General features: G+C 36.8%; 3 protein-coding genes and 1 pseudogene across 4 annotated transcripts; 1 reads left to right on the top strand and 3 right to left on the bottom strand.

Moving 5' to 3' along the window:
- Positions 1-210: 210 nt before the first annotated feature.
- On the bottom strand, positions 211-8,673 carry LOC107844061 (calcium-dependent protein kinase 20-like). Its single transcript, XM_047397581.1, has 8 exons — positions 7,176-8,673; positions 6,907-7,050; positions 6,672-6,824; positions 5,620-5,735; positions 5,118-5,285; positions 1,014-1,238; positions 745-854; positions 211-522 (listed from the first exon to the last, which is right to left on the bottom strand). The coding sequence occupies exons 1-7, from the start codon at positions 7,978-7,980 to the stop codon at positions 780-782; spliced, it is 1,686 nt and encodes a 561-aa protein (XP_047253537.1). The 5' UTR covers positions 7,981-8,673; the 3' UTR covers positions 211-522; positions 745-779.
- Positions 2,280-5,009, top strand: LOC124887951 (annotated as a pseudogene).
- Positions 8,674-8,804: 131 nt separating the features above from the next.
- Positions 8,805-13,992, bottom strand: LOC107844062 (binding partner of ACD11 1). 2 transcript variants are annotated; one of them, XM_016688556.2, is made up of 8 exons: positions 13,830-13,992; positions 13,634-13,740; positions 13,473-13,548; positions 12,598-12,669; positions 12,409-12,471; positions 11,768-12,120; positions 10,390-10,513; positions 8,805-9,186 (listed from the first exon to the last, which is right to left on the bottom strand). In XM_016688556.2, exons 1-8 carry the CDS (start codon positions 13,833-13,835, stop codon positions 9,166-9,168), a joined length of 822 nt encoding a protein of 273 aa, XP_016544042.1. In that variant the 5' UTR covers positions 13,836-13,992; the 3' UTR covers positions 8,805-9,165. The 2 variants fall into 2 exon arrangements, with proteins under 2 accessions (XP_016544042.1, XP_016544041.1); XM_016688555.2 differs by having other exon boundaries at positions 11,768-12,123.
- Positions 13,993-14,895: 903 nt separating this feature from the next.
- LOC107845199 lies at positions 14,896-15,588 on the bottom strand. Its single transcript, XM_016689444.2, has 2 exons — positions 15,427-15,588; positions 14,896-15,341 (listed from the first exon to the last, which is right to left on the bottom strand). The coding sequence occupies exons 1-2, from the start codon at positions 15,512-15,514 to the stop codon at positions 14,995-14,997; spliced, it is 435 nt and encodes a 144-aa protein (XP_016544930.1). The 5' UTR covers positions 15,515-15,588; the 3' UTR covers positions 14,896-14,994.

Here is a 15,588-nt window from a genome sequence, read left to right on the forward strand (position 1 = left end):
TCTGGTTATAAACTCTGCATTTTTCTGTTACATCACAGAGAGGTTCATTCTTGTCATGGTCAATCCCACTATGACCCTTGTGATCTTTATACATGCTACAGCAAGAACAACATAACAGTGACATCGATGATATATCAGCAGTTGCAGAAGAGAGAAGCCACTACTCATTACTGTAATGTAATTTTAACAAGAGGAAAAGACACCCCAAAATGTTAATAAACTCAGGTTACCAAGAGAAAAAATATACTGTACATCAAACTTCATCAAGAAAATGAATGTAGTACACATCAAAATCATCTAATAGGGTGAAACAAGAGCACAGGACTGATATTATGACTACGCCAAAAGGTAAGAAGACTAGCATTGGGCTAGGACGTAGGACAATCATACATTACTTCTGCAGAAAATCCCTTTTTGATTCAAAGCAGCAACACAGGAGATTGAATGAAGCACGGGAACCTCAAAGTTCTAATCTGCTTCTGCGGTATCTGCAGTAGTTTGTGATCAAAGGGCCGAGCAACCCTAAAATTAAGATGAGAAGAATCATAAGCATTGATTTATAGATTGATAAAATAGATCAGTTAGAAGAAGATATAAGATGTAACACCATAATAATTAGCCTTCGATCTATAATGCCTGAGAAATTTTTACAGATTAATGCAAACAAAAGTGTATGTTGTCATGTAATGATGTGAATAATGATACCACAGGAACCAATATGGTAGGATTGATATCAAGTTTTACCAGGTTGAAAGGCCTCTGAGATGCCGATGCTCACACTATCTTGTACCATTCTTACCAAAACCATTATCTTGCATCATCGCTACAAATTCATTGTAGTCGATGCGCCCATCCTGAAGAGAGAATAAGCATACAAAGCTAATTAGTTGAAAGTTTGATCGTTCTTCCTTCCAAGTACTATGATCATGTTCTTCTTTATGTTCCTACAATTAATCATGCACTGTATTTTCATGGTATTAGAAATAAACTTTTGATTAGAATGACAAGTATACGTTATCTTGATCAACTTCACGCATAAGTTCTTCAATGGGAATATTGGTCAAACCAAACTTGTCACAAGCCTGTTGGAGCTCTTCTTGCGTGATATAGCCACTACCATCTTGATCAAAATATGAAAAAGCAGCATACATGTGATCCTCCTTCTGGACTTTGTTTAGATGGAGCATAGCAGCGATAAACTCTCCATAGTCAATGGTACCGCTATTATCCATATCTGCCTGCATTTTTCCATCGAGAAGGTTATTAAATAGGGATCAGAGTTGAGGTCTATCATTAACAAGATACGAATGCCTGCAGAAGTAAAGATCTTCATTGGATGTTCCGTATTTAATGATTGTTCCAGTTAAAGAAATGAGACACTGCCGCAAGTATCAAGAAGACAGAGAAGCAAGAAACATCTCACATAACTAACTCAAAAGGCTGCATATGTCCAAAAGATTTCACAAAACAGAGAATATTTGACCTTTTGCTTCTTTCGAGCAACCATGACTTTTATGGAAATGTTCTTAGTCTAAGTTTCTAAAACATTCAAATTAGATGCTTTTGTTTCTGTTACTAGTAATCTGGTCCCTAATGGGCAAAGGCACAACTCGGGTTCTTTTGGTCTTAGTGCTGCATAAGGGATCTATATGTTGTTGGGCCTCTAATTAAAAGTTTGAGGGTTCTTTCATCAATGCTAAAATGTATGATTTTACTAATTTCATTAGGGAATGCAACTAAGAGATCAATATTTCTAATGCTACAGTGCCAGGAGGTCATGGGTTCAAGCCTTGGAAATAGCCTCGGGCAGAAATGCAAGGTAAGGCTACGTACATACACTCTGGTGGTGGGGCCCTTTGTTGAAAGTTGCTTTAAGAAAGAAACTATTTTTTCTGTTTTCTCCAGCAATTTTTTTTAAGTACAATCCTAGTTAAATTAGGAGTCCTATCTTTGGTAGGAAACTAATTAGTTATTTTAATTTTGGTAGAAGTAAATTATTTCTTTGTCCTATTTTTAGTTGTACTAGCAACTATTTAAGTTGCTAATTTTATGATCAATAAAAGTAATCTTTATAAGAAAAAATCAACCGGCTCTGCATATTCTCTTTAAACTTCATCTCTGTTTCTACGGCCAACCTTTAAATTGAATTCTTGCGTTGTTTCCCTTTAATGGTTTTAAACCAACAATTGGTATCAGAGCTTTAATCTTAAGGGACGTGTGAGTGTTTGCATCAATCTGATCCAGTGGATACCATGAACGGAGAAACAAATTTTTCTTCAATGGCACCACCAACTTTCGATGGAAAAAGTTATCAAATCTGGGCAATTAGAATGCAGATATATCTGCAAGCTTTGGATCTATGGGAAGCTGTTGAAGATGAATACGAGATAGCTCCCTCGCCGGACAATCCCACGGTGGCGCAGATTAAAACTCACAAGGAGAGGAAAACCAGAAAATCAAAGGCATTGGCATGCTTATTTACTGCAGTTTCATCTAATATCTTCACTCGTATCATGTCTCTGGAATTAGCGAAAGAGGTATGGGATTATCTCAAGACTGAGTATGAAGAAGATGAAAGGATTCGAGGGATGCAAGTATTGAATCTGGTACGTGAGTTTGAGCTGCAAAGGATGAAAGAAAGCGAAACCATAAAGGAATACTCTGATAGACTCCTTAATTTAGCAAATCGCATCAGATTATTTGGTTCCACTTTCAATGATTCAAGGATCGTTGAGAAAATCCTAGTAACGGCACCTGAAAGATTTGAAGCTACCATAACAACCTTAGAAAATACTAAGGACTTGTCCAAGATAACACTTGCAGAGCTCTTAAGTGCTTTTCAAGCGCAAGAGCAATGGCGTGTTATCAGATAAAGAGGAGCTGTCGAAGGTGCCTTACCAGCCAAGCATCACGATGATAGACGTTCTAAGAAGAAGGAGAATAATAAGCACCAACCAACTGATGGAGAAGGTGCAGCGCATAGCAACAAAAACAAAACAGGTGGTTTCAAAAGAAACTACCATCCTTGTAAGCATTGCGGCAATCTCGGACATGCATCTTTTAAGTGTTGGGAAAGGCCTGATGCCAAGTGCACTAAGTGCAATCAGCTTGGGCATGAAGCGATAATCTGCAAGAACAAAACTCAGCAACAAGATGCAGAGGCTCGAGTTGTTGATGAACAGGAAGAAGATCAACTCTTTGTCGCATCATGTTTAACAAGCAGTGTCTCAAGCGATTCGTGGCTGATCGATAGCAGATGCACAAATCATATGACTTGCGATAAAGATCTTTTTAAAGATTTGAGCCCTACTAAAGTTACAAAAGTTAGAATCGGCCATGGTGGTTATATTCCAGCAAAAGGAATGGGAACCATTACAATTGAAACACAATCGGGCACTAAAACAATTTCTGATGTTCTTTATGTACCCGATTTGGACCAGAACTTGTTAAGTGTTGGTCAGTTATTAGAAAAAAGTTTCAAATTGTATTTCGAAGATAAACACTGCTTGATCAAGGAAGCATCTGGACAAGACCTATTTAAAGTCAAAATGAGCGGCAGAAGTTTCTCATGAAATCCATTGAAAGAAGAACGAGGATTTCACGAGTTGTGTGTAGAACCACCTCTGCTAAAAGAAGACATTCCACCTGATGATGAAGGCTGGCTTTGTCCTGGTTGTGATTGCAAAGTTGACTGCATTGACTTGCTTAATGATCTTCAAGGAACAGACCTTTCCGTCACTGACAGCTGGGAGAAAGTATATCCCAAGGTAGTTGCTGCTACTGCATCTGAAGAGCTGGCAGAAGCCCCTCCTAAAGATGATGGGATCTTGGGGCTTTCCTCTGAAGACTCAGAAGATGATGACTTTAATCCTGATGATCCAGATAAGGATGAGTCTGTTAAAACAGAAAGTTCAAATTTTGATTTTACGTCCGACTCTAAGGATTTTAGTTTGATAGTTGATACTGAATTCAACTGGAGACTTGATGAGTGGGTTAAACTTGAACAGCTTGATCTTGATTCAGTAGAGACTGTTGTGGATGACAAGGTCGAGGATAAGGTGACAAGTTTGAAAATGACATGCCACCAGATACGTAAAATTGATGAGATTCGTGTCGAGGGCCATCAGGAGCTTGATGCAGCCATTTTATGAGAGCACGAAGAGTTCACAAAAGTCAAGAACATTGCTACAATAGAATTTGGAAGATATGAGATTGAAACGTGGTACTTCTCGCCATTTCCTCCAGAATACAATGACTGCTCGAAACTGTTCTTTTGCGAGTTTTGTCTAAATTTTATGAAACGCAAAGAGCAGCTTCAGAGGCACATAGGGAAATGTGATCTTAAGCATCCTCCAGGTGATGAGATCTATAGAAGTGGTACACTGTCAATGTTTGAGGTTGATGGCAAAAAGAACAAGGTTTATGGGCAAAATCTATGCTACTGGGCCAAATTGTTTCTTGTTCATGAGAGTTGATGTTAACCTGTTCCTCTTTTATGTGCTTCGTGAATGTGACGACAGAGGTTGCCATATGGTTGGTTACTTTTCAAAGGAAAAGCATTCAGAAGAGTCTTATAACTTAGATTGCATTCTGACACTCCCACCTTATCAGAGGAAAGGCTATGGGAAATTTCTAATTGCATTCTCATAGTAACTTTCAAAGAAAGAAGGTAAAGTGGGCACACCAGAAAGACCACTTTCCGACTTAGGAATGTTGAGCTATGGGGGTTACTGGACCCATGTGCTTCTGGATATATTGAAAAAACTCAAGGGCAATATATCTATCAAGGAACTAAGTGACATGATAGCCATCAAGGCAGAAGATATTTTGTCTACCCTTCAGGGCTTAGAGTTAATCCACTATTGAAAGGGGCAACAAGTCATCTGCGCAGACCCGAAAGTTTTGGATTGTCATCTCAAAGCTGCTGGGCGGGGTGGCCTTGAAGTTGATGTCAGCAAATCCGAGCTTCTCAGACAGAAAATTGGTGTTTGCATTTCATAAAGCAAGGAGGAGTGTCTTGGAAAAAATAGGTTATACTGAGTCAAAGAAAGTAGGGAAGATAGCGAACACAAAAAATAAAAACCAAAACCAAAAATGAAAAAGGAACTTTTACGTACCGCTTGCATTAAAATGTTTATTTCTGAATCCTTCAGATGGGAACCAACTTTTTCTAAACCCTTTTTGAGTTCCTCCAGAGTAATATGTCCACTGTTATCTGCATCTATCATTTTGAACATTTGCTTCAATCCTGCAATTTCCTCTCCAGACAGATTTTCAGCGATTACCTAAAGAAAACAGCTGTATTTGGTCAAGCACAATAATACAAAACTTAGGATTTGTTGATAACAGTAGCATACAAGAGTATCCTTTTCCTGTTCCTCATCTTAAAATCACTGATAAATATAGTATAAAAATTGTGAGGAATATACTTGAATCCTTCAAACATGGACCTGTCAGAAAATAGAAAGGAGAAATGGAGAATTACTAGAAGATAGCCTTGCACCTCCCATTTAGAAAAGATATAGTTCTCATATTGTTTCTACTCGAGATACTCAATTGTCAAAATGAGAAGTACCACTACTATACTAAGATCAGTTATGAAACGTGCCAAAAACTTACCCTGATTGCTATCTTCTTTAATTTATTCATTGCAGAAAATTGATTGAGACGAGAAAGAACAGCAGAATCAAGAGGTTTATCTGGAGCAACTCCGCCTACACGGACCCATGGGTGACCTGAAATAGATAAACAACAATTTTTCTTCAAGTCAGAGAGCATCCAAATGAACTCTTAAGCAAATATAAAGACAGACAAATGGACTTCTTCAGACCACCGATAAGTTAAGTCACTGTTGCGTTTGTATCAGTTTATGAATGCTTTTACGATTACATCTCCCCTATAATATGTCATAATCTCTGTTAAGCGATCCATCAAAGAACCTCTAGCAAAAGGTCAGAATCTCTGTCAACTTATCCATCACAAAAGCTCAAAGTAGAAGGCCAGAATCTCATATTTCACAATTTACTAACCAATGATACAAATACGGTTGTTAGTAGCATAGAACTTCTAATAATGTGTCCCAACCTGTCAACAATTTGGAAAAACACTCAAACGTTAGCTTGAGAAGAAATGCTCTTCAGTCCATCATTCTTCTTCTTTTAATTAAACTTATGCGTTGAGTGTAAAAGTAAATATTGATATTCAGAATTCACTTTATTTTCGATCTCAAGTGAGTTTCCTGATGTATATCCAGAAAGAAATTCAATTCCAAGCTGTAGAATTTTCTGTATCTTGTTCCACAGTATAGCAGATGCTACTATGAGAAAAAAGCTACTAAGCTGTGACTGCTATCTGCAGATCCAGTGTTCTGTATGTATTTCTTTTGGCATCTGCAGCTTCTCTCATTAGAACTTTATCTGTCTTTCTGCATATCACTTTGGAGAAAAGGAAAAGAAAAAAGAGACTAATAGGGCTAAGAATATTTCTGCAACAAATAGCACGGCCTTAATCATGTTCAACCCTAAGAATCGTTAAGCAGACAGTCAAAATTATCTGTTTCAGCAGACTGCATGACCATATAACACAGAAAATAAAGGATGAGAAGTATCAAGCCAAATACTCAAAAATAGAAAAGGATGTCAAGAGAGTAAATGATTGGACTTAGATCTTACAGAGAACTTCGTGAGCTGTCAACCGCTTTTTGGGATCTCTCACAAGCATTTTTCTGACTAAATCTTTCGCACTTTCTGATATAGCTGGCCAAGGTTCTGATACTAAATCAAGTTCCCCTTTCACAATCTGTTCAAATATTCCTTGCTCCGTTTCTGATAGAAAAATATCAGCATGCATAAGGCATCATGGTAGCTTAGAAACAAGATGTGAAGAAAGAAAGTCACAAAATCTCACCATCCCAAAATGGAGGCACACCGCAAAGAAGTATATAAATAATTATTCCAGCACTCCAGATGTCACATTCTGGACCATAACGCTTCCGCAGGACTTCTGGTGCTACATAGTAAGGGCTTCCAACCACATCCGTGAAGGTTTCACCTGGATGCAAAAGATCCTTAACTAAAGCTCTACATATGCGTCTATTGGATCTACCTCCATATTTACACAGTTAATCTGTTATTGTTGCACACAATCTTGAATTTGAGTTCAACAATGATATGTACCTGGTCTAAAGAACACAGATAAGCCAAAGTCGATGGTCTTCAATGACGAGTCCTCTTCCTCATTCACAAAAAGGAAGTTCTCAGGTTTGAGATCTCTATGCATAACGCCGAGTGAATGGCATGCTTCCACAACACCCACTATTACTCTTGCAAGTTGAGCAGCTTTCTTCTCTGAATAGTGCCCCCTATTTACAATCCTATCGAAAAGCTCCCCACCGGCGCAAAGCTCCATTACAAGATGAACAGCAACAGCATCCTCATAAGCCCCAACAATCTGTACAACGCTGGGGTTCCCTGCCAAGTGATGCATTATCTGAATCTCCCTCCTTACATCCTCCACATCTTCTTCAGTTGTCAACTTCCTTTTAGCAATTGACTTACATGCATATTCCTTTCCTTGAGCTTTGTCCACACACAAAAATGTTGTCCCGAATTGCCCTTGTCCTAGTTTCCTTCCTAAACTATAAATATCTTTCAAATTACCCGTTTTACGTCCCAAAACAGATTCAACTTGGAGGCCTACACTCATTACTCGCTTAAGACTTCTAGACATGGTTCTTTTCACATCCTTCACTGCCTTATTGGTATTTACAGTGCCATCATTGCCATCGCCATCGCCATCGCCATCGCCCTTTGGGGGATCATTTCTTGATTTCTCGTCACCCTGAAGAGGCTGATCTCCATGTATCTGAAGATGTGGAGGAGGGGTCTTCTGGACATTATCAGAATCAGAGCCTTTTCCCTCTGTCTTTGATGAATCTGCTGAATCTTTGTTCAACGTGGGTCCCGAACATGTATTCCCCATCAATCAATTAACATAAACATAAAGAGATATTGCTCATCAGACAAATCAAAATCTCAACCTTTCTTGAATCCCAATATAATAATATCTACACTTGCTTTTGTTGATACCATGATCATGATCAACAACGTACAAGGACAAAATCTTATGACTTCACAATTTTCACTTGAAATTCAAGAATGTGTGAGAAGAAACAAACAGATAATGATCCAACTGGCCCCCCAAAAACCAATGTTAACATAAAAACTGGGAAAGAAATGAAGGAAAATTTTATTCTTTTTTGGTTTTGTGGGGGTTGGAATCAGAATGGCTGGGGAGGAGGAAGATGTATGAATCAGTTGAATAGTTTTAAAGGTGAGAATGGTTTGATGATTTGCAGTGCACACACTTTTGTGCATGCATGCGTTCTGTGTAATTGACAACTACGGTTCACATGCTAAGTTTTACCACCCAAAAAAGATAATTAATTCAATTTGGACTTAACAACAGGGATATATTTTAATTATAATTTGATAAGTACGGGTCATTTGGCTAGGTACATAATAAACCATGTATATGTAATAATAATAATTGTATGTACATGAGAAGTATAGTCTTTTTATTAGTATTACTGTATTTTTGACTATTTGTTAGCCATCTGTGATCCATTAATTGATACCTCATCTTTGTTGTACGTGTTTTTAATAATATCTGTATGTTTTTTTTTTTAATAAATAGGGGGGGTGAAGGGGAAGGTAAGAATCAAACCACATAGAAAGGTTGGAAAAGATTTTTTGTCTTCTTAATATGAGCAAAAACTTGAAATGACTAACATGAATAAACTAATCTTGACTAATTAAGAGTTGAATATATACTGGATGTTATCGTAATATATAAACATCATATCTGAAATCTTTTTGACTTCAGCTCAGAGTCAGTTTTTTGTTTCCTTCTAATAACATTCGGCCTCACCACGAAAGATATGATACCAATACAAACTCCTAACCCATCGCGACTTTAAAAGCTTACAAACAAAAAGAATTACACAAATTCGTATCACTGTGTTCACCACACCACTCCACAATAAACAATGAAAAGAATTACACCACAGATGAAACTTGCTTGAATTTGGCTGCAATCTGCATACCAGACCCCCCAAGCTATTTGACAGAGGCAACTTAGCAACTCCAACATACATTCACATATGATCTAGGCAATAATAGAAGGATCCTGCAAGATGGAACTTTAGTTTCAGTAATTACAAGTTTACTACCATCAAATATACAAACAAAAAGAATGATGAAAATGAAAGAAATGGCAGACGGACAGGGGAGCACTTTGCCATATCCAACATAGGGCAACTCTTCAGGATTGCACTTCGTTAGTTTACTATTCATAAATGTTACAGTTACGAGACAGACCAAGCAATTGTCAAGTGATGGATTTCCTGCACTTTGTTTTGTTTTGCTTTGTCCTATAGGCCATAATGTCAGCCAGAATAGTATAACAAAATAACCGTTAATTTTATTTGGGGGCAACCGAAGAGAACATATATAGCAGCATACAGACCCTAGAAACACTGGAAGTCGGGGTTCCCCGACAGACGAAACTGAATCAAGAAATGAGTCCAGATGTTAGAAGATGGAAAGGAGATTGGCAGGGGCTGCTTGGCTACATTGACTGAAGAACTTCATAGCAATTGGGACTGATGTCACTAATTTGAGATTAGCAGACCAGAAGATCTTACAAAACTGAAGTGGGTGTGATGTTGAGCATGTCTTACAGCCAGGGACAAGAGTCTGCAAGGTACCTCTGTTCTAATTTCTTTTCCAGAACTAAAGATAATTAGAATCAAAATTAGAATCAAATCTTGCAACAGCAGATAAATTTACGAAATTGAAATGGATGTCATGTCAAATCTGTCTTCTAGTAGGGAAGTAAATGCAGAACAGTTTGCAAGTGAGTACTCGTTTCCTATTAAGGTTCCTGAAATGCTAGAGTACCAGACATAAACCCTGTAACTGCAAGAAGGTAATGACCAAAGTGATGATGGAGAAATGTTCATCTGTGCTTTGAGGTAACCTTATGGCATCTAATTTCTGATTCCCCTTGCCAATGAATCCCCAGAAGAAAATATTGTGTAAACATGTGAAATTTTGGTAATAACTCGGAAAGAAAAAAGCATCATTACAGCATGATTCTCGCTGAAGGCACTCATTTTTTTATCCCAACTATCAGAATATTTCTTTTCATTTGTTTTTCTATCATTGTTAACGACCTACACCAAATAGGATAATGGATACGAATTGATAGACAAAAGTCAAAAGGTAGACCTAAAGATATATAGGGGTGAAAAGATAGATACTACCCAGTTTTTTTTTTTAAAAAAAAAAAGATATATCGGGGGGAAAAGAGAAATAAGGAAAAACGTACCTTTGCAGTCAAATTTGACAATGCAAAATTCCATTTTTCTCTTGTTTTTGTACCAGCAACTTGCCCTGCTTTAGCTACTTTAGAAAAAGCACCATTCAGCCAGGCAGCTCCAGCATTAACATACCTGATCAGCTCCAAAATAATGGAATTGTGGAGCTTTAGTAATATAATAATAATAACACTTTGTGCTTGCTTGCTAGAGTACAAGTGCTTAAACAAAGTGAGTGACCATACACATTCCATCTTAAACCAAGGTAGTTCTCCCCCTCATTCCATCTTTATTTGGGAGATGCACTATACTTGAGTCTCTCTTTTTTATTTAGGAAAACGCCTGATGGACGCGAAGTGAGTGGCCATACACATTATAAGATACTCATTAAAGAAGATCAAATCAAGATAATCTTAGCCTCCTCAACCAACTGAAGTTTTTGAACTCTAATCCGTCTTTGGCAGTAAGAGCAACATGCATATATATGTTCAACTTTAACAGAAATGGATTAGTAGCTCAAGCTATGCAAATCCTTATGATTGAAGAATTCATTTCAACTATCCAAGGGGAAGCTGCTGATTATGGTAGCAGGATCCACAGGACCACAACTTAAGAATAATTTGGAATAGTTTATGGAGATATTGTGAGACCGCAAACTAGATCATGCATAAATGTAGCAGTAAACAGGGTGAGGAAACTAGAAAATATTCAAAAAAAAAAAAGGTTCAATGCCAACTGCTCTCTCAGATGTCAAATCAAAAAGTCATTCAGTTCAACATTTGCCATAAAGCAATCCAATTCTGTTGTTCGGTGGGAAAAAATAATAAAACGTCAAATGCTCTCTCAGAAGTCCAATCAACAGGACACACTCTATGCAACAGTTAAGGCTAAAGCAATCCAATTCTGTTGTTCGATGAGATAAGGCATCAACGCAACTACAAAACGGAAATGATAAAGAGGCAAAGCATGGAATGTGAAATGAAACTTCTTTCTTTTTTTCTTTGCATTGATCAGAATATTGCAAGGAAAGGAAAATATATGTCATTCCTTTCTCTAATAAGCGGGCTCGAGGGGGAAACTGGTCATCCTTTTGCTTTGTTTCCTCTTCTTTTAACAAATCAAACAAGAGAAGAGAACTTTAAAACCTTCCCTCAATTTTTATTCCTTTCTCTACTTCAAGGCATAGGGTAATTCAGCTCATATAGCCACTTAACAGCATGCAAGATTCTCTCAGGAGATTATCTCAATAGATAGAAGTTGGAGAAAGAGACAAAAGAGAGCAGGTAACACTTTAGAAATCCTAGGAACCAGCTGCCGCAACAAGTACAGAAAAACTTGCATTTTAAAAAAGCTGACTTGAATCACAAAGACATTTTTAAGAATTAAGACCTGCTTGACTTGACCGCTGATCCTGTGTCATTCAACTTCCGTTCTGCTGCCATAACTGCAGCCATCGTTTTATCTGACACTTGAAGCCTTTGATCAACAGACTTAACTTTCTCATTTACAACAGAAATTCCAACAGTAAGCTTTTCTGTTAGCCCAACCCTCCGGTCAAAGGAAATGACTCTGGCAGATGCAGTGGCTCTTAACTGATGTTTCTCATCAAATGCCTTGGCTTTATTCACTGCATCTTGTCTGATAGCTGAACCTTTCGCCAACACATTTGAGACAACATCTTGGGCTTTACTGATATATACTTTCCCGTTCACTCTTCCATTTCCAGGAGAAGTAGGTTTCGCCTGCTAATGGAGACAAGTGATCAAGAGATGATACAAGTAAAGCAGATCACTCTAAACCCGAAAAGAGCCAACAAGAAGTACACGGTCGAAAACAAATATATATGCCTGCAACGTGCATCTGAAGTGAAAATCAAAATGCATGAATCCTACACCACAAAATACTTGCAATGGATCTTCAATATCTAAACTCTCTCTGCAGAGACAACATTTTTTATGTTTTTGTGGACAAAAGACGCCAACTTTATAATTCGAAGGAAGATTATCCACCAACTTTATTTACTATCTTACCTCAGCAAGCGGAGAAGAACTTTCTCCAGCCACATTCACAGCATTATCAACTATCCTGACTTCCTGGAAGCAATGAGTAGACTACATGAATTGCCAATATAGATATTCCTAAATTGTTATACTTCCATAACCGATTTTTGCAATTATATGAAAAGGGATAACACTTCCACACAAGTCTTATGTAGTTACCCGAGTCTCAGATGATGGAACATAGTCTTCTGCCTGAGTAATATTTACAATCTGATCCACTATGGTTGCTCCCTGCAACATGAGTAGAATCAGAAGGGTACTTCTTGCAAACAAACAATTCAACAAAGCAGTAGCCATAAAGATACACAAAACTAATTTCCGTGTGCTTTATTATTCTTCAAACAACAATGACATATCAAATGTTTGATGCACTATAGACATTTGAAATTAGGAGCATCATTTGTTCATTCTCTATTTTGAATAACTCAAGCAATACAGAACAACGTCAAGAAGTATGAATCATCAGTCACTGGCCAAAAGCTACAAGCAGATTAGAGAGGATGTAACACACACACACACACACACTCATTATATTTCATAAAGATTTAAGATATAGAAAAGATTTACTATATTTTCAGGTAATTTAAACCCAAACAAATACCGGTAATAGTTGGAAAATTTATTAACTCTTCAATTCCCAAAAAAAAATTGCTGTAAAGTGTAACATACATGTTCTTTAATCAAACGAATATTTCATGCTTAACCACAGAAACTAGCTGTACTTTTTCCCGTCAAACAAACTATTAACAAAAGTAAACAGAATTTAAATTTATCTCCTAGTTCCTACGCGTCCTTAAATTTCTCTGAGTTAACAATGCCACACATTATATACTGTCCCCCTTTAATGCTGCTAAAAATCCAACATAAAAAGGATTAAATAGTTTAAACGAAAATTACATCTTGTGTATAATTGAACAGGTGTTTGCTTACAAAAACCATGTAGTTGATTGTTTAATTTTAGAGGGCATGCAAATTAAATATAGAGTAGAAGTTCGAAGTAGTGTGAAGAAAAAAGGGAAGGAAAAATGAATTACCGACAAGAGCAAAGCAATTTCAAGGGCTTTGGGATGCTTAAATGTAACATAGGCAGTCTTGGATTGTCCTTTATCTCTGCATCATCTCCACACCAAAAAATCAGCTCAAATATACGACGGTATGTAAACCGAAAAGTTGAAGCTCAAATATACTGACTCACCGTCGAATCTCAATATGCTCAATCTCACCGGAAAATGAGAAGAACTCGCGAACTTCTCTCTCCCCTGCCAGATCTGATACATTACCTACTCTTACTGTTCTTACCTCCTTAGAAAAAGTACAACCAAACAATACTTCAATTCACACACTTACAACACAAAAATGAAGAAGAAAGATTTGAAAAATGGAGAAATTACCTGCATTATTGTGTTTCAGCTTTTTGTTGGATTTTGCTTAATGAGCAAGTGGAAGAGGAAGAAGAGATAATAAATAAATGTGATGAAGTGAAAGAAAGAATGTGACAGCGGAGAATGTAACTGTTGCAGTTGTATACATTAATCAAAATGCCCCCCTTTTCCCCTATATTATCGGCTTTGACCGCATGCCTTGTTTATTTCCACCAAATTGCAATTCACTCCCCATCTTTTGTTTTCCATCCATATTTTCACCAAATACACACTTTCTATCTCTTTTTTTTTTTTTCAAAAAGCAAAATTAGAAGATTGTTATGCTATTCTCGTATTGAAGTTTATGCAAAAAAAAAAAAAACATGTCACAACATGTTCTTTGTTAAGATGAGAGACAGAGGAGAGTATATATGTTTAATAATTATGGTAGTATAATTAATTTATTATATATATAGGATATGAGAAAAGCTGTGGGCCCAAATCCTCTTTAAATTTTCCAAAGTAGGAGTAGTATTAATTGTTTTCTTGTATTTGTCAAAGTTGTTCCTTTATGAGTTGGACTATATGAGGCCACTTTTTATTCCTCCTTCCCTTATATATCCATCCCCTCTCTCCCTCTTTCTTCCCCCCTGCCATGAGAACAACATGTATCACATCCATTTCTAATTAATTTTCTCAAGTCTTAACTATATCTCTCTTCTAACTAAAATGACATTATTTTACTCTTTATAATTTATTATTTTAGATATTTTAAATCTTTTAACAATCAAAGGAGTGAAGGGGAGTCTTGAAGTAACTAATAAAGTCGTTGTCATGTGATCAAGAGTTTAATCCTTGGAAACAGCCTCTTGCTAAAATATAGGTGAGGCTGCTTACAATAAATCATTATGATCGAGTTCTTTCTTGAACCCTGCACATAGCAGGAGTGTAGTGCACCGAGCTGTCTTTTTTTCTTTTAACGATCAAAGGTATACGTATTATAAAAACAGAATGCAACTTATTGGAATCATTTCGACTTTTGAAAAGTGTAAGTGAAATCGAGTAGAAATAGTAATAAGGAAAAATTCAATGGAAATGTTGCAATATGTTATGGACCTCTTTGTTTTCATTGCATCATAACCGTATAATATTCTTATTTGGACTATATAAATAGAAGAAATCCGTTTAAACTATATTAGTCTTTAATAATAGTAGTCCGATAAATATAGTACGCGAATCCGGAGAGAGCAGCAACTACAACCACGATAGCTGCAACACCTGTGGCCTCCTTTTTGAACTTCTTGAATCTTGATTTATTTGATGTTGTTGTTAATTCATATTCTTCATCAACTTTATTTGGCAGCGTAATTTTGAGAACACCCTTCTCGAATTTGGCTTTTATCTCATCTTTGTCATGGTTCTTCCTTACTTGAATCTCTTTTAAAAATCTGAGTCTTGTTTGGTTCTCTTGACGATCTCCTGAGATCTTTAGAACTCCGCAGTTGCTAACTTGTACCTTCAACCCTTCTTTATCCTTGAATTCTTGAATGCAAAGAAAATTAAATAAATTAAAGGATATACATTGCAATATTATTTTCAATAGTAGTAGTATAGTATTATTAATTACCTGGGAGATGGACTAAGAGAAGATCAAATCCTTCTTCATGTTGCCACTCATAAGATGGCTCAAAATTACCTGCTAATTTGTTTTCCATAAATTGTTAGTAGTTTATGTGTTTATGTGCATGGCTTCAAGTTGTGTTACTGTCTAATTCACTTATATATAGGG

The sequence above is a fragment of the Capsicum annuum genome, chromosome 10 (genome assembly GCF_002878395.1).
Source record: "Capsicum annuum cultivar UCD-10X-F1 chromosome 10, UCD10Xv1.1, whole genome shotgun sequence".
In the NCBI taxonomy this organism is placed as follows: domain Eukaryota; kingdom Viridiplantae; phylum Streptophyta; class Magnoliopsida; order Solanales; family Solanaceae; genus Capsicum; species Capsicum annuum.